The sequence below is a fragment of the Oenanthe melanoleuca genome, chromosome Z (assembly GCF_029582105.1).
Source record: "Oenanthe melanoleuca isolate GR-GAL-2019-014 chromosome Z, OMel1.0, whole genome shotgun sequence".
Classification (NCBI taxonomy): Eukaryota; Metazoa; Chordata; class Aves; order Passeriformes; family Muscicapidae; genus Oenanthe; species Oenanthe melanoleuca.
The window spans coordinates 16088887-16115178 of record NC_079362.1 but is presented as its reverse complement, the minus strand read 5'-3'; the positions used below and the strand labels follow the sequence as shown (position 1 = coordinate 16115178).

The 26292-nt window shown below is 39.3% G+C and overlaps 1 protein-coding gene across 1 annotated transcript in view; it reads right to left on the bottom strand.

Moving 5' to 3' along the window:
* The window catches only part of CAMK4 (calcium/calmodulin dependent protein kinase IV), a 140144-nt gene extending 114231 nt beyond the window's left edge, over window positions 1-25913 (bottom strand). Inside the window, exon 1 of the mRNA XM_056514054.1 lies at window positions 25621-25913. Coding sequence (XP_056370029.1) covers window positions 25621-25793 — 173 coding nt within the window. The 5' untranslated portion in view covers window positions 25794-25913. The remainder of the gene's footprint in view (window positions 1-25620) is intronic.
* Between the last annotated feature and the right edge of the window lie 379 nt (window positions 25914-26292).

The window sequence follows — 26292 nt, the reverse complement described above, 5'->3', positions numbered from 1 at the left end:
TGACTTCAGCTTTCAAGCTCTCTTCAGCCTTCACAAGTTGAGTCTTCAGCTAAGACTGAAGAATCATTATTGTTAGTCAAGCTCTATTAGAAGGAGTAGGAAAAAATAAATTCTCTTTTATAAAAATTAGAGATTTAATTCAGGACTTACCAAAAAACAAAAAGATCTTTTATCTGCCTATACAATGCTATTCACAGTATTGCTCTTCAGAGCAGAACCACATCTTTTTGTTCTCTTTTCTTGCATGTTTCTATTTTTATACTATCCTCCAATCCTCGAAGCCTTCCACTCTTAAAAGTAAGCTTATTCTGTCATTTAAATTTCCCAAATCTCCATAATTTCACAGAATCAAAAAATAGTTAGGGTTGAAAGGGATCTCTGGAGATCACCTTGTCCAACCACCTATGGAGGTACAGTCACCTGGAGCAGGTGACATAGGAATGGCCCCAGGTGGATTTTGAATGTCTGCAGAGGAGGAGACTACGTGCTCTCCCTGGGCACCTCTTCCAGTGCTCTGCCTTCCTCAACTCAAAGAATTATCCCCTCAAGTTGAGATGGAGCTCCTTGTCTTTTAGTTTATGCCATTGCTCCTTCTCCTGTCACTGAGCTCCACTGAAGAGAGTCTGGCACCATCCTCTCAGTACCCACCTGGAGACACATTTACATTAATGAGATCCTCTCTCAGTCTTGTCTTCTCCAGACTAAATAGGCCCAGATCCCACCTCTCCCCATAAAGGAGATGTTCCAATCCCTTAATTGCCCTCCTTTGCCCCCTGCTGGACCCACTCCAACATCCACGCCTGTTCCACTGAGGAGCCAGAACTGGATTCAGCATGGCAGATTTGCCTCACTAGGGCCAAGAAGTGGGGCAGGATCACCTCCCTGACCTGCTGGCCACACTCTCCCTGATGCATGCCAGGATCCCACTGTCTCTCCTGGCCCCTAGGGCACACTTGACCAGCTCATGTCAACTTGTCACCCACCAGCCCCTCCAAGGTCCTACCCAGCAGAGCTGCTCTCCAGTGGGTCAGCCCCCAGCCTCTGCTGGTACTGGGCATTATCCACCCCCAGGCACAGGACCTTACACTTGCCCTTGTTCAGCTTCACTAGGTTTCTTTCTCCCTAATTCTTCAGCCTGTCAATGTCCCACTGAACGGCAGTAGAGCCTTCAGGTATAATTCAAGTGTAATTTCCTCCAGTGAAGAGTATTGGTTCACAATAAGCCAGTAATTTTCACAATTAGAATCAATCTGAAAGATTTTCCTTTTGTTGCAAATTTAGTGCAGGTAACTACACTTCTATAAACTTCTAATATACAAATGTATTTTAAATGAAAGCAGAAAAGATTGAAATATAAAAGCTTTTTGGAGTCTGCTCCAAAGCTTAATTCTATGAGTGCCATATAACAGATCAGAAAAAAGAAAGGGAAGAGATTCACTTTCTACAATGTTTTCTTGGTATCACTAACATCCAGAGCCTCAAAGAGTCCCACGATCCATCCCTTTTAACTTTGAAATTTCTTTGAAAGTAAAATTGGGCAACTTGGACAGCGTGAATGGCCGCAGGCTCTAAGCCTATTCCTAATTAATCTTTTGCCATTTGGGGGTTATTCTTCTCCATGCATTTCTAGGACCTCAGTCAGCAATTCAAGAATTGTGAAGAAAGAATCAGCTGAGGACACCTACAATCGAACTAAAAATATGTTCAGTGTAACAGGTCAAAGAAAGAAATCTATTCTGAGAGCAGACATTTGACTTCCACTACATCACATATTTGCTGTCTGTACTTTCTCAAGTGTTTCTATTTGTCCTTTTCTGTACTTTAATATTAAAAGACTATATGTCTCCTTCTCACAGCTAAAATCAGACCCTCATTGAGTGGGCTGTTGTAATATCAGAAAAGTTTGTATCTTCAAGTGACAGATCTATTTTGAACACTGTTCAATATAACTACTTATGTTTTTTAAAAATGTGTTGTCCTGATAAATCTACTAAGGCAATCTTGATTGTGCATCTGTCTGCTCTTCACACCAACAGACTGGACAGAGGTCTTACTTCACCATCTATTTTCTTGAAATGTTAAAAATGTGCATCTCATCTTGATGCTATACTTGTGTAAAACTATATGAAAAGCTAATCTGTCATTACGAACACGCCTCTGTGTTTTTCACTGCATACTATACCTTTCTCTTAACTCCATGCATGTAGCATCTCCATCACAGCAATGACCAATGCAGACCAGATAACAGGGAAGAGAAGAAGGCAACTTCCTCAGATAGTCATTGGTGCCATTATTTACTTTTTTGCATTCCTAACTAAGGAGGTTCATTTCTTGAGTAACAGGATACAGCCCTATACAGTTTGAGGGATATTACCTTGCAAGACACCATACCAGTTTATGAAACTGCAACTGAAAATAAACAATAAGGTTACTCTATTTGGGGGTCACAGTTTAAAAACATATTGAGACAGTTGTTTCGATCATAATACAACTAAAAGTGAAGTTTATATTATGAGCCACTCAGTCAGCAGTTATTTCTGAAAGTAAAAGTTGGTATCATGGAAGGATTCAGCAGTTTTTGTAAAACACCAATGGTACCGTTGTATCTCATACCAAAATACAAACTTGGCTCTTGTAACATGAGATGGAGCTGGATTGAGGTGCCTACCTAAAAGAGACTCCCATGTCTTCAAGTGGACAGATTTTTAGCTAGATAAATGGTAAGTTAAATCATCATTTTGAGAAAGATCAGAAGTACAAACAAAAGCACTATCAGATTTATAAGGATCAAAAAATGTAGTACTCAGAAGCATCTGGTAAAATGTAACATTTTAACTTAACTAATGCTAGAACTACTCAGATTTTGGGTTTTTCGATTTCCTTCCACAGTGCTTTGTTGCTATCAGATGTAGATACTAGCACCATTTCACCCTTGGGTTTTCTTGACTTTCACAGATGAAAGAAGCACAGCTGGTTATATGAATTATTAAGAATTTGTGACATCTCACAGGACTGGAATTCTTCCCTGTGAAATGAAAAATACTAAGTCCAGACTACTCAATGACTTATTTTCTTAGCAAACACAAAAACATATTACCTCTCTGCACCTCCAGAAGGAATACTACTGCACTCAGAATCTCAAGGAAAAGAAACATAAAGCTGTTAAGTTGGAACAAAACTGACAGCATACTCTATGCAAAAGATACTGACAATGTGTTTGACTTTCTCACATTTGAATATAGTTGCTATATAATCTAAGTTTCTTTTTATGGAAACTAGTTATGAATAAATTTGGAAAACTCATATGAATGAGTGTAGGTATATAAGATACTTAGAATAATTACTATCAGACTTCTTAGAAAAGGGGGGAATCTCTAAATTTGTGAATGGCATATTCTGCCGTTTATGAGTAAATACATCCACAAAGTGTCCATTTCTTCTGTCTGAAAAAAGCCCATAGTAACTCTTCACTAGACATCACATGTAGCTACTAATATACAATCCAATGAAACTGACAATCACTGCATTTACCTAAATAGCTAATATTTACTCTGTTAGGAGTCAACAGCTCTGTTTGGAAGGCCCATGTATAGAAAACCAACTTTCCAGCTTCAAAGAGAAGGTACTGATTGGTAAATCATAAAAAAGAAAAAAAATAAAAGCCTTTTCAATGTTTCATGGGAATGGCTTTATTTCTGCTCCTTAATGTCTCTGGAAAATAATAAATATGAGTGATGTCACACATAAGCCAGTACAAAAACTTTGGCAGCTATAAATATGTGCTATGTGACTTAAATACTACTACATGCAGAGTTCCAGATATGAATGTACAAGAGGCTAAGGATATGGCTTCAAAGAAGAGAAATATAAAAAAATAAAATATAATAGAAAATAAAATAAAAAAGGACAGCAACATAGAAAAAAGCAACAGTTTTCTGTAATGTGCATTTCAGTTGCTGAATATGAATGGCTTTGAAAAATCATAGAAAGCAGTTATGTAGTCACAGGGTGTAACAGATAACTAACTGAATATTGGATTTGCTTTTTTGAAGCCAAACTCAGAATCAGGAATCTGGATCAGAGACAGGCAAGTTTAAGGCAAAAGTATCCAAGAGAGCATGCAGAAAACACAGCAGCCAGCAGCAGTGCAAACTAATCCAATGCAAGTCAGGGAGAGGTAAGTATAATAAAAGACCAACATAGCAAACCGGACTTTCTATCACAATAAGGAAAAACAGAACAGAGCAAAAGACAAAGCCAAAAACAAACAACCAAAAAACAATTAAAACAACAAAGAAACAAACACCTCATCTCTCCCAAACAAAACTGGTCACATCACTAATGACAATTGTGAAAGAAAACAAAAGCTTGCACAGGACATATCTGAAAAACAAACATTAAGGGTCAAAGGCAAGGGAGAGTTACATGAAATACCAGGAGAACTGTTAGCCAGCAACTTGGTCCAGAGGTGGAAGAAGCCAGTAATAAAATCTCTGCTAGGCTCAAGTTTAATCCCTGTCTTCCACTAAAGGTTCAGGTTTTTTCAGGTGAGCAGAAGAATCGTAACAGCTTTGTAACATTGGGGAGAGATGAATTATGTGTTATCAAAATTGCTCACCTTCATTATTTTTATCTCAGAATATTAAAAGCGTGATCTGAAGACATTTCAAAGCCACAAGTCAACTCAGGGGAAATGAGTGAGAAACTATAAGAAGACTGACAAAATTATGAGAAAGCCAAACTGCCACTGAGTCTAAAAGAAAAAACAATATGTGCACTGGTGAAATAGTCAGGGCAAAAAAAAAAAAATTAGGAAAAGTATTTGTCAGTACCAGAGAATCAGGAGATGACTGGCAAGAGAGTTTAATTCTTCAAGAGCATTCATTATCAAACATATTTTTTTCCTCAACTGTAATAGGCCTCATTATGATTGGAGGCAGCAGATGCCAAACACTTTCACCCCCATGCAGCTTATGACATTATCTCACACAACCTTCTCAGAAATAATACAGGGAGACAGTCTAGGACAAAACACTATAGGGTCAGTGAAACACTGGGTAAACACACTGAAATAATAATTATAAATGACCTGAGAGTTAAAAGTAGTTGCAATTTATTCAAATGGACAGATGTGTCAACAGTCCTTGTTGACACAAAAAACCCCAGTGTTTGATCCTGCTTGGTGTTTTCACGTATTACCATAAGAGATAATTGGCAGGTCATGATTGCTTTAGCAAGACAAAAATAAGTAGGTTTTTTTCAATACAGACACTCTAAATGTAGGAATGTATGCTTGAGAGCACACAAGAATTAAAACAGGTCTGGACAATTTAAAGAACTAGTCAGGAAGACCCCTCCCCAGCTGACTTGAAAGAGACAAACATCTCCCTCAGAGAAAGTGAATCTCCAGAAGTTAATTCAGATAATAAAGCCTCTCTATGTCTCCATGCTGTATTCAACACAGAGGTGGATCTTGGCAAATCTGGAGTCAGCTGGACAGCTGAACACATCCTCTGTTTTTCCATACAAGTATAGCTGCATATATATATACCTTTGTCTTGACAGTTTCCTGCAAATTACTGTTATCTGCTATTACTTGATGCTATATGCTAGTGTACTTTGAGCTGGTTCTGGTACTCTGGAGTGCTCTCAATTACTTTCCATTCTTTAGAAACTGTATTTTTCAGTCTTTCCAGCACAGAGCAATGGGCTTTTGCTGCTTTTCACGCAAGCATTTGGTATGCAAATGGTAGCAAAGAACACCGCTGGATATAGTTTAATAATGGTGTCTGAAATGCATTCTGAAAAGAAAATTGAAGATTTCAATATAAAGTCAAAAGAAAGTCTTTCCTCCCTAAAGATGAAGAGATGGGTTACTTGTGTTTTCAAAGAACAGAGCCGAGCTGTGGCCACAGTATAAGCCTTTGTAAAAGGAGACTGGTGAGCTAGGGGAGTCACAGCACAGAAGAATTTAACACATTAGCAAAAGTCATGGTCCTCAATTATATGCAAGAAAGCATAGCTTCAAGCGTTCAATCATGACTTCCATTAGATGAAATCCAAATGTTTTTTCTTCTGCAAAGCCTCTGCCTTCAAACAGAGCTGTATGCATGTCAGACCACACAGTTTATTACTTTGGCTTTTGCTCCTAAGTATCTACAAATAGACATTGGTAACTCCTAGAAAATACTGTTTAAGAGCTAAGGGACAATGTCATAAAACCTGAGTACATGCAAACACCACCTTAGAGACAGCAATCACACAAAGCAAGTACCTCATGGAAACATCTGAAAATACTTCCAACAGTGGAGCACAACTTCTAGGGAGAAACCCAAATAATAGAATAAAAAGCAGCAGAGAGAAATGGACTACACATTTTAGAACTACCTTTAAAGATCTTGCAGTTCCTGGTATAAAGCCTATACTGTCTCACACTGAAGGCTACCCTAAGACGGTAAGGTAGCCCAGTCTTACAGGCTGAAGTACTGCAGGAAGGATAACATTAAGTACAACATTAAATAGCTCTTTAAGCCATAGGAGCTCAAACAATAACATAAACAATAGCAATAACAATAGCATGAAGCACCCCTGCTATATTAGACTTTAATATTTTATCACAGAGTATTCCCATAGGCATGTTGCAGTTTCCCTCAAAATGAATTATTCAAGTTAATGTAATTAAAAATTACAATTATTATATTACCAAAAAAAAACTGTTATCCTTCAGCATAAAAGATTTGGCTTCCATCATTCTACCTGAAGCTGCTGCTTTTCTGTCAGTATGGCTACACTAGGACTTTCATTGCTTTTAAATCCCCAATTTACTCAAGGGCCTTGAAAAGATCCCAGCCTCGGCTGAGCAATGTCATTATTTGTTGTGAAAACTAAGTAGATATTACATACACAGGAAGTTGATGTCTCTTAATGCACATGTGCATATGAAGCTCTCAGGCAACCTGCAGTCAGACCCACAGAGTAGTGCAGAGGCAAGGACAGTCTCTCTTGGCCAGCCAGTGCAAAACATCAGTAGACTGCAAAAACTCTCCACTGACTAACTCATTAAAGTCACCTTGTGAAGCTTATTAAGTAGAGCAGAGGAACCTTTCATTCTTGGCACTACTGAAATTTCAGTTGTGCAACTACTTCAGTCTCGGTAAAACTAAAATGATTGAAACTCAGAAGCGTCTTTAGGAATATTAATTTTTCAAAAAAGAGCTTGCAATGGTGTATGTATCACTTGTCATGGTATATTCTTATTTCCAGCCCAACCATTCCGAAGAGGTGAGGCACAGCATCATCCTGGATGAGGTTCCAAGGGGAAAAGACACCCCTCTCCTCTCTTGGTGTGAGTGCAAGCTGCATGACAGGGCCAGGACTGCTGCAAGGGAACAGAAAGCACACCTGAAAAGTGGCAGAAACACCTTTTAATGAGGGTCCTTTTCCCTCAGACACCCAGGGCTCCTCAGCCCATAGCTGAAGGGAACAGACAGAGAAACACCAAAGGTGCCTGTCAAGTCTCCAAACACCTTTCAGAACCATCATTATCTGGGCTTCCCATATAACCCACTTGGTGCTGAGTAGCAGAAACAAACAACATTCCCCTACAAGAAATCTCCTAAGCAGAAGGAAGATAATGATAGGACCACTACACAGGAAGAAGCATCACCATTCTTGATCATTCACCATCATTGAAGCACGCAGATGGCACAACCAAGTTCTTACTTGCAGAAGTAGTGATCAAAGAATTCACTGAAGAGTAGCAGGCAGATGCTGCCTGTTTTCCAAGTACTCTGACTTCCACTTAAGTATCTGCATTTAACAAGAGCAACTGTGCCTACCCAAGCAATCACTTGAATGAATTGAAGACAGCTTTCAAACTAACAATTTCTTTCTCACCACAAGTCAGTGAATTAAAAAACCCAAGCTGCAGACAATTTTTAAAGCTGAATTTATGAAATTTTAGGGAAATTTATGTTATACAAAAGAATATTTTTCATTATTTCGGCTCTGTACCAAGATTTGTTCATGCTATTATGGGCAAAAATTCTTAAATTTTAACAAAAAATGTGCTCTACAGTGAAAGATTCCCTTTTGTCATTTTTGAAGAAATCAGGTTTTATGTTAAATATACTTTAGATGGAAAACAAATCAGCTTTGTTTCATAATGATTGTAATAGCAGTTTAAGCTGAAAAGCACTCTGTGTGGCAGTGAAAAAACACTGACCTATCGCAGCTTTTCAGACTTGAAAGCCAGAAAATACTGGTTTTAGTAGTAGATTCAGCTCATAATTGCAAATGGGGAAAGGTGGGGGTGCTGGTATAAATTCAGTGAACAACCATCCCATTAGTCATCCCAACCCTGTCAGAATCTAATCTATGAAACCCAAAGGCAAAAGTATTCATGGCCAACTGATAATTTTCATACTTCATTTTATCTTTCAAGGTAGTTTAAACCACTTTGGTAGAGAGTCTGGCACATGAGAATTTTATGAAAGAAAGATATGCTCAAAGCATGTATTTTGTATTGGAGTTTGAATGGAAATCATTGCCAGGATGACATATCTCTATCTCAACATGGCAGGGCAAATTCTCACAGGACTCTCAGTTCAAAGCAGAGCCCTAAATGAAGTCTGACACTCCACAATAAATCCACAGTTTTTGAGCATCATAAAGCTCGCTTCATTTTCCAGTCTTCTCTTCAATTTTTTAGGTCAGTTCATTTGAGAATAATAACATTTCTTTTGGAGTCCATGAAAGTGTTCATTTTTGAATGAGGGATCAGGTTAAACTTTGTTATGTCCAGCACCAGAAAGTTCTAACACAAATCAAGGCTGTGGAAAAGGCCAAATCAGGGATATCAGCCTTCTGCATTTTCTCTGAAAAAAACTAAAAGAAAGAACATTCTTTCTTGGCTTTTCTCTTTCCACTACACAGAGAAGCAGTGTGGCAACAGATGAAGAAAGGAGGGGTTTTATCTTATGTCATGTTATTAGAAGGGTGACCCCAAGAAGATGCACAAAAAGAGAGTTTAGCTGGAGAAAATGAGAAATTGACAAGCAACCTGCAGATACAGACACTAGACATTTGCAAGCCATAATGGTGGCAGCTGCGGGCAGAAGTTCGACCATCTGAGAATAAGCGATATGGACTCAATATGAAAGAGTGAGCAGATTCAAAACAACCCTTCTGAGCATCTCTGTGGGAAAGGACACCATGAGTTGGGGTGCTGAGAGTGCCTCAGAAATTTCTGATTCTTGGAGCATCTCAGGTGTGGGGAAGCACGGAAGAGAAAGGCTGCTCTGCTGGAGCTTAACACACTTTCAGACTCCTTCACCCGATGAGGTGCAGAAGAAACCTCTGAAGCCACTGTGCCCCTGTGGCCAAGAGCATTTGCACCACACCAGATGAGTTACCCTGGGCTACCTGGCCCCTGAGCTGGAAGACAGAGGTAACAGACAGAATGAATTCCCCAAAATCCAAGGGGAAATGATCAGCAATGCACTGTTTCAAAGACATTGAAACACAGTTCTTGAGGTCAAAGTGAATGTTGCAGCACTAGCTTTATGGCTGGATCATATGATCTTAAGGTTTTTTTCCAGCCTAAATAATTCCATTATTTGATCCAGGCATTTTATCATCTCTGTTGGGCTTCCAGAACTACTATGACCAACAGCTTCCAACCATCTTCAGCGAGATTTTTTTACATGAACTCCTAATGCTGTCTTGTTCATTACTGACAGAAGACAGAACAAGCACTTCCAAAAGAAAATGAGGGTTACATTAGGCTTCTAAATACCTGCCACTCATCTCATCTCCATCAGTGCACCCTCTCTGGTGGCTCCCATACACCTGACATCAAAAGGAATCACAGAAGTCACTGCACATTAAAAGCTTGCCACTTACCCTCTCACCCATCTGAGGTTACACCTACACAAGTGTGCACACATTTGAATTCACAGCAGCTACCTGAATTATAGAGCCTTCACAACAACATCTTATTGCTTCAGGGGCAATGATAAACACAGTTAGTTTCAGCCAACTGTTTTACCTCCTAGCAGTTGAACAAAATGGAGTTTTTCTACAACAAAACTGTAATGTAAGGTCACAGATGAAAGCAGAGACAATGGGAGCTGACAGAAAGGACTAACCAGCTAAGGAGCGTAATTCAGATTATTGATTAGTAGATATTGAAACACCCTTACATAGCTTTGTCAGGCTAAATGGCAGTATTTTAGGCACATATTTCACAGTCCAACAAGGACAATATATCTTCCAGCCTATTCCAGCCACAGGTATTTATCTTACAAGTTATAAAAAATAAATTGTTACATAAATAACTTCCAGAAGCACTGGAAAACAATAATTTGATTCAAGACTCGTAATATTCATTCACAATTTCTATAACAAAAATTATGCCTATAACAGAAAATAAATTTTCTTTATCTGCCTGTTAGGCTGGAACTCAGCTTCTATCCCTCAACTTCCCAAAATGGTCTGTCCCTTGCACAGTTCATCAAAAAGAAAAATGAACTGATTTGGCACTGCATGGGGATTTAGAATAACTTAATAAAATTTTTTGCTTATCTTTAGTCATGCACATTTCTACTTTGCTGGACTTAAACGGGCTGTCATCATGTGGCCAGACACAAAAAAGAGCAAAATTCTGTGAAGATCTTCCCTAAGATCTTCTGTTAATGGGTGTTTGCATCAAATGACAGGAGAGTAACATCTTACCTGTTTTTCACCAAATGGAAAACTTTCTATATTGAAAGTGAACTCTTCATCAAGAACACAATGGCCATAATACACTGAAAAGTGGCTGCAAAATTTTAATTCTGCAAAGATTTTGTGTCTACTGAACAGCCTATAATAAATCTGAAGTTTTCCAATGCTACAATCTTTCTTTACTCAGAAGACAGAAGAAAAAAAAGTCTTCAAAGCTCATTAAATAGAATGAAGAGGCAAAAAACATTATGGGAAAAACAGACAAAATGACCAATAGCATATTATGGGTACTGGATGGATGAAACCCAATTAATTGATTACCTTAAACTCACAGATGAAACAGCTTAAATTAAAGTGATATCCAAACTCTTGTACAACACTGACTTAGCCTTTTTAGACTGAAACAAAACAAATACGACAACAAATTTTTAAAGTGCTAATCAGAGGGAACTAAAGGACTGTACCATTGCTTTATTGCAGAGGTAATTTAAAAATATGAACTGTGGATATATGGATACATACATGAGCCTGGGGAAGAGTTAATGTGGCTTCTGTAAAGAGAAGCTATGTGTCAAAACCACAGAACTTCTTTGAAAGATTCAGCAAGCATGTGAATATAAAGTAGATTTGATTGATTTTGATACTTGGATTTTCAGAATTTACTTGACAAGGCCCCTGAAAGCAAGTGCCTGAAGAAACCACTGAAGGTGCCAATGAATTAGTAGTCAGCTAAGAGATACAAAACAAGTAAGGAATAAAAATTTAGTTTTCACAGTGCAGGGAGGTTCATCAAAAAGTCTAGCTAACTAGAGCTGGTGTCTGATATCCAAGAAGCTGAGATGAGAAAAGAGGTGAAAGCAGCTGGTTGGGATTTTTTTAATAATCCAATTTCTCCATAATAAGTCTATGCCCAGCTGCAAAAGGTGTGCACTGAGATTCAGTTATGTGGTATTATTAGGCAGAGAAAATTCCCTGTAAATAAATATTAAATAATGAATACTGAGCACAATCCTAATTTTCTTATATTAAACAAAATAATTAGCCTGTTATCACAAGAAAAGACATATTGAAATATAGACCAAAATTATACAAATCAAGCCTTTGACTAGAAGAAAAAAAAAAAAAAAATTAACCAAACCTTACAACTGTTAAGAGATATTAAGTATTAGCCCACATATAATTTCACTGGGTGAATGCCTGCCCTGGTTTATCTCCATCTACTCAAAGATTTGCTGGACAAACTGCTGGGAAACCTTCTCTAATTTTTTTAAGCAAGGATGTTGGACTGGATAATGTTAATAAGTCTCTGCCAACTCCATTTGTTCTGTGATTCTGTGTTACCTCTCAAGCACTGCATGCAAATTTACATGATTATTCTGTTATGAGGAACAGAGAAGAAGGTTCAGATTACTGGAGGCTGAGGGACTGCTCTGGGCAAGCATCAAAGGATGGATGTCCTTGCACCTCTCTCTAGGCATGTGCTTCTCATTACAGACTGGAGACAGATATCAGCCCTAACAGGCCTTTGATCTGACCCAGCACCACCATTCTTACACTGTAAAAACTCAAATGACTTAGGATGACCAGCTCATTTTGAATTGTATTGCAAACAAACACGTAGGTACACGTTAGTCAGTAGACTCTGAAATGGCTGAAAGTTCTGGAAACACATACTGAGTGTTCCCAAACAAGATGCCTCCATAAGCAAAATGGAAAAACATATTCATGGTATCATTAGAGTTGATTCCTTCTGGAAGGCAAATTTAAGTTTCCTTTAAACACTAAAACACACATACCCAGTGCAGTGTATGCCCATCTCTGAGAGCAACAACTGCAGTTTAGGTACATTTTCCACTAGCCAGGATCAAGGATATAGGAGAGTACATAGGCCCCCAAAGACTTTTTGATTTCAATTTCAGATAAGAATCTGACTAGGAGAATCTGGCTGATCCTTTGGTGGTGTCAACAGATCAATACTGAACTTACTGCTACCAACAAGGGGACACTGAAAATCAAGGCAGTTACTCTGCAGATAACTGAGAACTCTCCTGAGTCATCGAGACAGCTCCTGGTAACACGGGCAACCACGTCGTACAGTCTCTTCCTCAAAATTATCACGTACCAATTTTAGGCACAATTCTCGTCTGTCTTGCTCATATTTAAAAGGCTGTTGCAGAAGTACAGATGGCTACAGACTTTCTTCTACATTACAATTTTTATAGTAGTCATGGTCAAGGTAGTTCTCCCTTGCATGCACAGGGAGCCCTTAAATTTTAGTAAATTATTCTAACCCACAGATGTAGTCCTCTGTTGAAGAACTACCATAACCAACCATCTGGGAGCAAAGAAACCCAGTTCCTCAAGAGTATATTTACAGATGAAATGTTTACAAGTAAATTTAAAAGAGATTTTTCACAATACATATAAAGGCAAGTATTTTATTTCAATGTTGCCGTCACTTTTCACAACTGTGACTATTATGCTGGATGGATAAAAAATTAGTACCTGTCAGGTCCCAGGTAACTCACAGACCCACGTAATTTTTAAATGCCATGTAAAATGCCATTCTTTTTAATTTGACAGAATTACTGGAGATGAGGTTTTCCACATTCAGTAAATTCATACACACTTAATCCACATTTCAAAAACAGGAGGAGGAATATACCTGTTTGCATATTAAAACCTAATCTACTGAAACATCAAGATTTCTGTCAGCTTCCTGACTAGCACACCAACTGTATTATTTGGCATCCATTACAAGAAGTCAGGAATGACCAATTTTGCAGCTTCAGAAGTTGTGCCCATTAAATAAGCAGAGATTATTTCTCCCTCTTTGCATAAAGATGATTGAGAGTGCATTTGAGTGCTTTCTCTTTCCAGAGAAAGCACTGGGAACTGTGGAGGGGGAAGGTGAGAATAGACTCCCTTAGCTAAAGGAGCTAGGAATCCCCAAAGGAATATAAAAGAAAAGATTCATCCTTGGTAATGGCAATACTGCAAGAATTCTGATTTGTTTCAGTTTCAGTTGGAGTGGAATAATGGTAGAGAGGGGAAAGATTTTTTAAGCCATTTGCTTTTAGGATTTTTTTCTCTCAGTCTCAAGATTTGTCTTCACATCTAACTTTCACCAAAAACTTGCCAGAAACACACTGCACATTACTTCAGTGTTTTTACTTTTATCTGACATATATGTTTGAGCACCATGCCTTTGGTTGGTTCTACATCTTATTTAATATTTGAATTATCTCCTTTGGCATAAACTTTGGAGTATGCTGATTCAGTTTGCTGATGATAAAGGTGGGGAGTCATTGGCAGTGCATCAGAGAGCTATAATACCAGAAGAAAAAGCCTGTACTTAATTACCTGGGGAGCAGGATCAAGAGAAAAGGGATAAAATTTAGCAGCATTAACTTCACAGTCACAAAGTACAGACAAATATCAAGAAATCCACTACATAATCTCATCAATTGCAAACAGAAGGAAAATGAAAAACATAGAATTTGGGCAACAGACAACCAACCAGACAGCTATAAGCCACCAAGACAGCAGCTGTAAAAAAGGCAAATGTGACCCTGCTCCATACCACTCAATAATGTTTATTGCTCTTAATATAAAATTTTTTGAGAATTTTGTAACTAGCTGGAGGCAGTAGACAAACACAGCTCTCCATGTTCCAGCAGGGAAACAAATCATATGGAAGCTGCACCACTTTTGATGTAGCTTGTAGAACACAGTCCAAGCAAGAATCAAAGACAGAAGACAAAAACAGTTAAGAGGGACCTGAATCAGAACTCTCACAAGGCACCAACACACAAGAAATTAACTTACTTCATACTTGAAATCTGGTTACTTTGAGTGAATAATATCTTTAATGAACACAGAACATAAAATATGAAAGTGTTTGTAAAAAATTTTAATTCAAATTTTTTTAATAATTCCATAATGGGAAATTGTCCCTTATCCAGAATGCATAAGTACTTCAATTACTCATTCTAACTCAAAACAAAGAGAAATGCCAGACTATTGCAACTTATCATGGGATGAAAATTCCAGGGTCCTCAAAAATGACAAGAAACTATGGCAAAGATAAGAATATGTGGATAAAACAAGCTTTAACAGGTATGGCTCTAAAGAACCACACAAGGACTTCTCATGGCCACATGCCATTGTGGGTGACTAACACATCTTGGTAATTGTTATTACTCTCTCTTAGGTGTGACTGGAGCAAAACACAATAAAATGGTATTACTAGGTATTCAAAACAGTTAAGACACATGGTTCATAAGAAACACCATGGCAAATTACTTAAACAGGCTATCTGGTAGGTATTTATTGTGTTAATTCACAAATAGCAAACATAAGAATAGAATAGAATAGAATAGAATAGAATAGAATAGAATAGAATAGAATAGAATAGAATAGAATAGAATAGAATAGAATAGAATAGAATAGAATAGAATAGAATAGAATAGAATAGAATAGAATAGAATAGAATAGAATAGAATACTGACAAGAGAAAGAAAGTAAGATTTGGAGGGCTATTTATGTGATGGACAAATTTCATCAGCCCTCATTTAGACAGTCATTTGCAAGGGAAATACATCTAATATGATTTTTCCATCACAAATGACATTTCATCTTTTCTAAAGTCATGCAGGCAAAGAATATGAAGATATTCAAATGTTTTGCTTTCTTCCCCTACTACATAAGCATAGCAATAAAAAATAAAAAATAGCCCAGTATTTGAAATCATAGTAGATTAACATGCGCTAATGTACTTTGACTAGACAACCTGAATATTCAAATAGTCAAAATGCAACAGTTGTACTGAAGAGAAAGTGACCAAGGGTTTTTTTCTCATTTGAAATTAATGATTCTCTGAAAAGAAAAGTATATTCTCTTCATGCTACTGCAAATCAAATTAATTCTGTGAATAACTTTTATAGCAATGAATAAAACTGCCGTTTTCACAGTTTAATTCTTGCTCCAACTACTTTTGAATACTTATAAATTATGAAGAGAGATGGGATTTGAATTTAAACTCAAAAAATAATTCATGTGCATATTTATTAGAGAGGTAATACAGAGATGGAGATGGGTTTCACCCCTACAGGCGTCAGAGAAAACAAATATGCTGGTGAATTTTAGGGTCTCTTTCACTGCAGATTTTCCATTACATATTGACCCCATTTGGAACTGATTCTTGATCTTACTTAGAATTCATCAATTGCTAATTTTAACTACTAAACGCTTCTCTTGTTTCCAGTTAAGACATGCTCAAATTAAAATGCTGTAAATGGAGATTAAGAAACAATTAATTTACCAGTCTTCCTTCTCTCTGCACCAAATTAATTAATTATTGTATTTTCAGTGTCATATGTGTTGCTCCAATATTATCAGTTACTTGTTGTTTTAGTAGCATTTTTAAGACTAGAATTTGCCTTCCTCTTTCAACTCAAGTTAATCATCTGCCATTTAGCTAGGAGACCAATGACCAGTGTCCTCCACAAGTTTTGCAGCTTCCATTGAAAAGGCTGCAAAGAATTCCCAGAAAAAAAACCAGAAGGGTGAGAGAATGGAAAAAACCTACCTTTATTAGGTTTCTTCCTCTGATCATTAAACAAAATGTCATTAACTCTGATCATTAAACAAACTAAAGCCATTAAACAATGTCATTAGTCATTTCCTAAGCAGTCATCAATATCTACACCATAAGTGCTGCTCCCACTACAAAATCAGCTTTCAACCCTTTTGTTTATAATTTTACTAAGCTAGTCAGCCAGAAAATCATGAGGGTTTGAAGAACTTGTACAGAGAAGGATCACTCACTGCACTCACAGCATCAGGGGAGTGGGTATCCAATAAAGCAGATAGCCAAAAACATTAATGTACATGTATCCTACAGGTCCCTGAGAACAGATTATGGTGATGTCAGAGTTCTCAGTGTGTCTTGCATTCAGTTTTAACAAATCATTATTGCACAACATGGGAAGCTGACTAACACGTTCTCCATCAGGAAGACAAAAAACAAACATCTGTAAAGCACTGTACATCAGATCAGAACTGTGGTTCATTAATGTAGAGAATATGCCAATAGGTTAAAAAAATACATTTTAAAAAAAATCTGTACTCATCCATGCCAGACTCTCTCAGGCCTTATAAGCCTTACCAAAACATCAATTTTCCCTGAAAAAGTCTAAAACTATGTAACACCGTGTCCTGGTGTAGGGCAAATTTGGGAGAAAACCTCCACAGGGGTTCCTCTCAAAAACAAACTCAAGCACCTCCTCTCCCCACTGGTTTGGGAAAAGATTTTCCTGAAGAAAAGTGGAAAAAAACCTGTTAACGTAACAGGCAAAGCATTCACCAGCACAAAACAATACCAAACAGCAAAACTTCTCACCCCTCTGAGGAGATGACAAATTCAGATGAGTCCTTTCCCTGGGTCACAGCCCAGCTCACTCAGACTGTTCTCAGTCCCTCTGTGGGTCACAGCTCACTCAGGCTGTTCTCAGTCCCTCTGTGGGTCACAGCTCACTCAGGCTGTTCTCAGTCCCTCTGTGGGTCACAGCTCACTCAGGCTGTTCTCAGTCCCTCTGTGGGTCACAGCTCACTCAGGCTGTTGTCAGTCCCTTCCTCAGGTCACAGCCCAGGGCAGGTTCGGTGTGCCACAGGTGCCAGATCCCACTTCTGGGTTTTCAGTCCAGAGTAGGTTCAAACAATTCCAAGAAAAAGGGAAAAGAACAGTCCAGGGATCATCTCTGCCTCAGCCAGAAACTAAGCAAGAGCAAAGGAGAGCTCTCTCCTGCTGTCCACTGCAGACAACACTGCTTTGGAGAAGGATGCAGTCTCTGATAACAAATTCTGGGCTTTTTCTCTTCCCCTTCACTCTCAGAACCCATTTTAAATCTGCAGAACTTAATATTCAGCATAAACAGAACAGGCAATTTGGGATACAAGCATCATAATCATCCTAGAACATACCACCATATTAATATAAAATAATCAAAATGTGTCAAAAGCATTGAATTTTTTTCTGGTCCAAAGCATGTTCTTAAAATACTCTTGCTTATCCACAACACTAGGCTGGCACAGGACACCTAATATGTCAGAAAACAGCAAATACTGTCCAGTATTTAGAGAGAATCTGAAAAGATATGTCCTCAAGTTTGAATAAAATTCAAACAACTAATCAGCAAAAAACCATAATAGCTAAAGATCTAATTATCAAGTGAAAAGTACATAATTTATGGCCAGCCTTCCATAGAAGGGTACAGAAGTCCAATAATTTCAAAATGGTGTGTTTAATTTTTTTACAGCTAAGTACAAAATAAAATCACATACCACATTCTTTGGCACAGTCAGTGTGACTCTGTTATCATGGACTATTTAGAGAAAATCAATATGAACATTATTTCAGAAGTACTTGAAGATAATACCAGTGGCAGCTGATCTGACTGCCTGCCCCTCCCCACCATCTCAACACAAAAAGATAAAAAACAAGACATTTGTTGAAATTTTTTATTTGTATTCTGTTCTGCTAAAGTCTGTTGTACAATCAGGGTTATCTTCATTAATGAAATCACACTGAATTGAGTATATTAAGATGCAGTATCAGTACCCAAAGGCAGTGAACCTGGTAGACATGGATATGCTTTAAAGATCAAAAGACTGATAATAAGGAAACATTAGTGCGTTCATAATCATCTCAATTGAGAAGAAAATAGGAAAATTCGCATGAAGGAAAAATTATTGCAGGAAAAGGTATGGAGAGGAACACATACATGACCCTGTTTTAGAATTGACAGCTATTCCTTAAATCCAAGCAAGTTGTTTTTGGCTTTTCTTCACAATGCCTGGAGGGAGGCCAGAGGAGAGATGCATAACACATTTCTGGTGAGGAGGGTCTGGGGAAAAGGACTGTGGAGATGACATCAGTTCTGAGATAAAGTTGGAGTTCTGGCATCTTATCTGTGGCATATGGATGCTCACAGCAAGGTATGCATTGGAACACAGACTATACATTTGTTGAAGGGCATAAAATTTACTGTTTTGTTTTTAAGGCTGTGAATTATGACTCTTGGACTTGCTCTTATGTTATCCCCCACAAAATGCCATAATATATAGATAGCAAACTGTCAAAGGGCAGTATCCTTTATAATTATTTTTGTTCCTCAAGAGGGCTCCCAGTTCCTTCTGTTTTACATTTTATGGTTCTTTATCTCTAGCACAGATAACCACATAAATGAAAACTCATAATCTGCAGCACTATGTTGTTCAAGCGATTATTTGTGCCTGAACTAGCACACAGTCCCAACCATGGAATTTGGTGGATCACTCCAAGTAATTTCTCTCCTTTTGTTCCCTGAAGACCAAATTCAAAATGTTTAGCTGCTACACAGTGAGTGGTCACTTGCAAAGTCATGTTGTTGCAATTTAATTTAATTTAGAATTACTTTGCAAGGAAAAAAATAACACCTCATCAATCTATTCACAACAGATGCAAATACTGATGGGCTCCAATTATCCACATGTTTTGACAGAGAGTAACCTATGATAGTAATAATAATGACACTGACAATGCAAGGCCAAAAAAAGCATCACTAACAGCAAATGTAAGAGAATTTCCAGTATACCAATGATTGGTTGTAAAATGTGTCATTCTTACCCTTTTTTTTTCTAACACAAGAGGTACAGAAATGATAAGTATCAGAAAATACATTAGACAACCCAAGAACAAAAAGCAGCACCAACATTATGAAATAAATGGTTTCCCTTTCTCAGAATTATCATCCCTATACTGGAAAAAGAATATTCCTTGTGAAATTACTGATTGTTCAGATAACAAAGGCTTGCTTCTTGTGAACAGAGCAAGTATGGCAAGAATGCCTAAGTAAAAAAGCAAAGAGCAAATAAATATGCAAGCTTTTATGTTTAAATTCTGCTTCATTATGAAAGCATGAGGAAGTACATGTTCTTTATTTTTATACAATCTGAACTCCTACTTATCGTTCATTCATAGTGCAAATATATAGATGAAAATAATATTCAGACCTCTGCAGGTTTTTCCAGCTCAGAAGACTGCTTTCCTGAAGCCCAGTCAACATTGTGGATAGCAGGAAACCACAGAAGAATTGTTCAGGTTTACTGAAATAAAGCTGGATCAATTTGTTGCACTTTAAACAAAATAAAGGCTGAGAATGACTATTTTTTAAAATTTCCTTATTGAACTTTTCAGACAATATTCAGGAAAATAAAACTTCTTTGATCTGAGTGACTGAAGAGGATAGTTAGCCATTTCTAACAAATGGACTTGAACTTCCACAGATGGGGCACCAGCTACTGCAGACTGCTGAGTGTTTTTTCACTGACCACCACACGTAATTGGTGCTCTTTTTAAATGTGGCTGTTAACTGTGTGAGCAAGCTTCATCTTCTCCAACACAAGGATTTAAACATTTCCTACTGGAAGAATTCTGCCTATGAAACTGTGTCCATTATAATCCCTTACACAGCAGTGTACACACATTTGAAACACAAAAAAAGACACAATGGAATGAACATATAGTATGCTTCTGATAGGACAGAACTTCAGTAAATTTATTTTCTCTCTTCAGCAAGACTTGGACTTTGATAATCCTGGTAGGTCCCTTCCAATTCAAGATATTCTATGATTCTCTCCATAATATGCTTAATGACTTTGTTACACCTTATCTCTTGAAGTCTAATGTAATGTTTTTCAAGCATGACAATTCTTGTATTAACACAAATTACATGATTATCTCTTCTAAAACCAATCTGTGTAAAAAACTTTTTCAGTATTCTTAAGAGTACTTACTTCAAGAGTTATTCATTTTCTCCACTAGAAATGTAATTTTTCAAATTAGAAAACATTATCCAAACCAGCAACATAAATGCATAGTGGCTGACAGAAAAAAAAAACCCAAAAAACCAAACCTTGAAAATCAAGAAATAACTATTCTCTACCATGATTTTTTATTATTAATAGCTTGGATTTTTAAGAATGAGAAAGCTGTTAAATTTACACAGAACTGATCACGCAGTAATTTCAGATATTGTTTACGGAACAGTAAATTTTCCTTAATTGCTTTATCAACACAGCTTTTTACTTCTGAATCAACCAGTTGCTGAACAGAACCAGAAAAACTGGGGAAAAAATCACTCCCTGCATTGATAACGAATTTTAATTATAGAAGAATAACTCAATAAATAAATATTTAATAATAAGAAAAAAGAATAGCACAGAATAGCCTGGACTATCAAGTTCTGCTTTCTGGTACCCAAGTGACAAACCTCACCCTGACCACTCTGTCTCCTACCATCCTAACTCAAAACAAGGTCCAACCACAACGCTCCCAAATGAGGCCTTAGACCCACCTCTTCAGCAACCTTCCCTATGGGCAGGAACTGCCTGAGGGAAAATGCTCCCTGCTCCTCTGAAGGTGTGAGGGTAACAAGCAAGTTACATTTTGTGGCACAGGCAAATTTACACTGGCAACTTCTGCTCCAAGATCATTCTGATCATGATTCCTAAAGGGACTCCACGCTCTCACATTCAGCCAGCCAGCACCATGTGCTGTCTGCCAGTTGCACGCCTGCATCACTTTGGAAAATCCTCAGGTCCACTAAGAGAAAAAAAATTCACTAGAAAATGAGCAAGAGTGTTATTGAAGGAGGGATAGGACCTACTTTAAATGCACCCTAAAGCACACTGAGGAAGCGATTTTCAAAATAAACAGGGCAAAGAAACTGTAAAACAAGTTACTCTTGAGATGAACAGAAAAAAGGAACCTTTTTTTAACAAAGGGACAGAGGGTAAAATAATTGGCATGCTTTCAAAGCAATAACTGTTTGAACTTCAAAGCATCATGTGCCAAACCAATCCATTTCCATAAAATAATGTTTTTTTCAGTTGACAAAGAAGTTCTAGCTTTGTTAGCTTAAATCAGCTAACAAATAAGTTAGCTCACTGTACCTACTATTGCCATCACAAAAGTAGACGTTAGGATGACAGCTTTCATAAATAGGATTGACAGAGTAAGACATCATTCTGCACACTGAAATCTTGAGTTCAAACTGTACATTAGATTTAAATTTTCTCTATGCTAAAACCTCAGGACATAAACCACCTATGATTCAGCTCACACTGTCAGTCCAAGCTAAGTTGCCAAGTATTGACAGCCTTTCAGCCTCAGTCTTCAGCAAGGATTACACAACTGAAAGACTGCCCATGCAGGAAAAGGTAACCTTGGAAGAAAGAAAGCCCAAATAATTTGATGGGAAGTACTTTCATCTGCTTTTGACCATTTAATAGACTTGCAATCTGCCTACAATAATATGTATAAATATAAATATAAATATAAATATATAGACAGTTTCAACTCAGATAGTTAAGAAGTTAGTTAGGTGAAGAGGGTGACTGCCAAGTAAAATTCCAACAAAGAAAATTTCCATTTTTTTGTAGTATTGCTGAGTATCAAAAAATGATTATTGAATTTCTTCTCCACTCAAATACCATAGTTAGACCAACCCTGAATTCAGAAACTCTTCACCAAAAGATACACCAAGGTTATATTAGGCTTACAAAAGGTTTTAGTCCATAAGGAAATACAAGTTTAGAGTACAATATTTTCAATATCTTTTTCCAAGAGAGTGTGGAAAATAAGCTTTCAGGTGAAACACACTCACAACAAAATTCCAGACTCTACATCAACAATTGCAACCTGTAAAACAAACACATTTTGTAAAAGCAAGCACAAGATACCACATCTACAGTGTTTTGAGCTCCACTTATACACAAAGACCCAGTGCAAAAAATTGACTATGAGGAAGGTGATCTAATCAGGGCTTCAGTGGAACATAAAAACATAATAAAAAAATGAGAATAAAGGCCTATCTAGCCCAGAATACGAACAGTGGCCAAAGACAGATGCCTCAAGAAGAATGGAAGAATAGAGAAAACTCCTGCCAACACTATCACAAACACCCTCAAAACTCCCAATGACTTACACTTCAAAAATTAGTATCTTCATGTTTAATCAGCCTTAGTGGATTTCCTGCATGTAAACTCAACTAGTTGCCCATTAAGTCCATGTAACCCTTCAGCATCCACAGTGTCCAGTGGTGAGGACTTCCAGCGCACTGTGCTGAGCAGCCTTACCTCCTGTCATTGATTTTTGACTGGATACCCCATTTTTTGACAGATACCCCAAAGAGTCTGCATGGAAAAAAAGCCAAATCAGCCAACAAGCACCTCTAATGTGATGTTCTATCCATGCCATATGTGCCTCCAGATACCATTCAAAACCTCACCACAGGATTTACTAAAGACAGAAGAGAATGAAATGGTTTCTCAATGGTTTCTGCTCCACACCCATTTTGTTTACCCAAACTAAATTTCACCTGCCATTTAAATGCCCCTACAGTAGAGTAAGGTCTTTCTGTAATTCTTCATAGGCAACACAACCTTTAAAACCTTGACAACTTACAAAGACTAGCAAATATTGCTGCTCACCCCTTTACCTATGAACATGTTGAGCAGCATGGACATGTGAACTGATCCCTGTGGAACTCCACTGTTTGAAACAACTGTGGACTCCCACCTAAGCTTATAGGCATTTATCATTCTTCCTAAAAGGATTGTCTCCCTCCTCTTCCATGACTCTTCAGCCAGTCATGCAAGCAACAGTTACAGAGTAAGACGTCTTAGGGATATGTCAGACATACTTTGCACAAGGGGCACTCCTTCCAAAGGGAAATTCCCATATTTGGCCACAGCTGTCCAAATGCAGGTCTTTGGAGTCTGCCAAAAGACATCTTTCAATCCCTCTATTTACTAAAGATAATTTAGGACAATGTTTTCTATTTGTTACATCAGTATATTACTTTATTTATTGCATCTAAGTGTTCACATAGCCACATTATTCAGCCTCACCTGACACATTTTCCCCGCCACTAACCTAACTAAGCAATGAATACTTTTTTATTTTTGTAGGCATACTCAAAACCGTATCCAAAACTAAAAGTTTGGAGGCAGGGTTACCAAGAGAAAACAATACACTTTTATATTACACTTGGGAACCAAGAGGAGTCTTCCTTATAGATTTGCCAAGATACACCTATTACAGGGGTTCTGAGACAACCATCTGAACCTCTGGATGCTGGCTCTGAAAACACCTCAAAGCTGGCCTTGGGACCTAAGGACCAAGATCTCATTGCCATATCCATTTGAGAAATTTTCTCTCAAAGCATGTACCCCTTCAAGTTCTTCTGTCCCTTCTCTACCTCTTAATCTTTGATTAAGATGGTTGTTTTATCCTGTACTGTTTTTGCTTTTGTTTTATATCATACTTCCTAGCTCTAGCCAGGAGCAGTGCAGACCTAATGGCTCACATCTCTACATTACTTGAGCATGGTTACCTTCCATGTTCAGACCTTTTGTTAATGTTTCGGCATTTACTCTCTCACCTTGCAAGGTAGAAAAATCCATTGCACCTCATCTTTACTCTAGCACTTTTACAGGCATTAAGTCTTCCTACCAAAACTGAAGATTTCACATATTAAAAACCCTTCCTTATGCAATAAACCCAAGATGTATCACCAATACAGATTACACTTAACCAAGCCCACTGTCACAGATGGTGGGAGGATTCTAGACAGACCCCAGAGAAGAGTACTAATCCAGGTGACAGGGCTGGTATCAACTGTTGTAATTCACCAACACTCTGTTTTGTTCTCATTTTTGTCAACTCTAGACACAAAACCAGCACAGCAATATTCCTGCTTTATGTTTTCATGCTTTGGCACAGGGGTGAAGTCAAGTATAAATGTGATGAACATACAAAAAACTACACCTATTTAAATCTGGCTAGGAATAGTAGCAATAGTGGGGGGGGGGGGGGGGGGGGGGTGGTGCGGGTTGGAGGGGGTGGAAGTAGCAGCAGATGCATAAGACCTAGGCATAAGACCTAGGCAGAAAGCCAAGAATGATACTATATTGTATTTCCATCACCTTTCCTGCCCCTATCAGTTATGGTACAGGAAGTACAGGTATGCTTTGTAGCAATAACTTTCATTGCACAACCTTTCTGAAAAAAGTATTCTGCCAAGGCAACCATGTTATTATCTGCAAATTTCCCACATTTTTTCAGCTGTTTTAATACTCTATCATTGGCAAAACTAACAATTGCTATTTGCTACCTACTGACTTACACATTTAAGTCATGAACCCTCAAAAAACCCTGAAATTTTTCACTTTTTTGCACATTATTTTCTACCTGTGAATTCAACATGAACTAACAAATGCATTAGGAGGGCAAAATCTGCGCGTCAGATACAGCGTTCTACACCAGACTTCAGTTTTTAAGAACCTGAAGACTTGGGACCTTTAAGCAGCCGGGCAGGACCATCAGCAGGGCACTAGTGCAGAATTAATGAATGAAGATGTAGCAGCTCACTCGCCTACACCGCGCCCCGATGGGAAGGACCCTGCCTGCAGAGGCCTATTCAGGGAATCCTGTCTCGGGTGGGAGTCAGGGAATGGAGGGAACGGCGGCAGGTCTGGTGGGAAGGGATGCCGTGAACGAGGCGGCGTTTCGTGCTCCCCAAGCGATGCCCACCCTCCAGCGCACCGGGGCTGGCAGCCGCCCGCTCGGGCCAGCGTCCTAGAAACCCTCCTAAACATCATTCCCTTCACCCGGGGAGCTCCCGGGGAGCTGAGGTTTTCCCTTCGAAAGCCTGCCCCTCTGAAAGCCGCCCGGTCTCCCGCGGCCAAAGTTTTGGCGCTGCCGCCCCGGCGGCGCGGGCAGCGAGGGACACCCGGCCCGGCCGCCCCCGCCCGGCCCGGCCCGGCCCGGCCCGGCCCGGCCCGCCTCACCGTCCCAGCTCGGACTCCAGCTCGAAGTAGTGAGCCAGGGTGTCCTTGTTGGAGCCATCGATCCAGTAGTCGGGCGCGGCGGAGCCGGGGCGGCTGGCGGCAGAGGAGCCGGAGGAGGAGGATGAGGAGGACGAGGAGGATGAGGATGAGGAGGGCATGGTGACTTTCAGCATGCCGGGACGCCTGCCGGGGGCCGTCCTCTGCTCCGCGCTGCCTGCAGAACGGAGAGCGACGAGGCGGCGGCTGCACCTCGCCTCCCTCCCTCTTTCTCCCTTTCCTTACTTATTGTCTCCCCTCCCTCGCTCTCCCCTCCCTCTCCCCTGCTCCTCCTCCTCCCCCCGCGCCGCGCTGGAGCGGCGGTGGCGGGTCCCCGGCCCGGCGGGGCGACAGGCGGGCTGCGGCGGGGGATGCATCTCCATCGTCCCCGCTCACTGCCCCGCCGAGCCGAGCCCAGCCGGGCCGGGCCGGGCCGGGCCGAGCGGCGGCTCCGCGGCTGCAGCCGAGCCCCCCGGGCCGGGCCGGGCCGGGCGGAGGGAGCGCTGCGAGCTCGGCACCGGGAGCGGGACACGGGACACGGGACACGGGACACAGGACACGGGACACGGGGGGCGAGCCGCACCGGAGGGGAACCGCATCCCGGGCCCCGGGCGGGGCCGGGCAGGATGCGCAGCC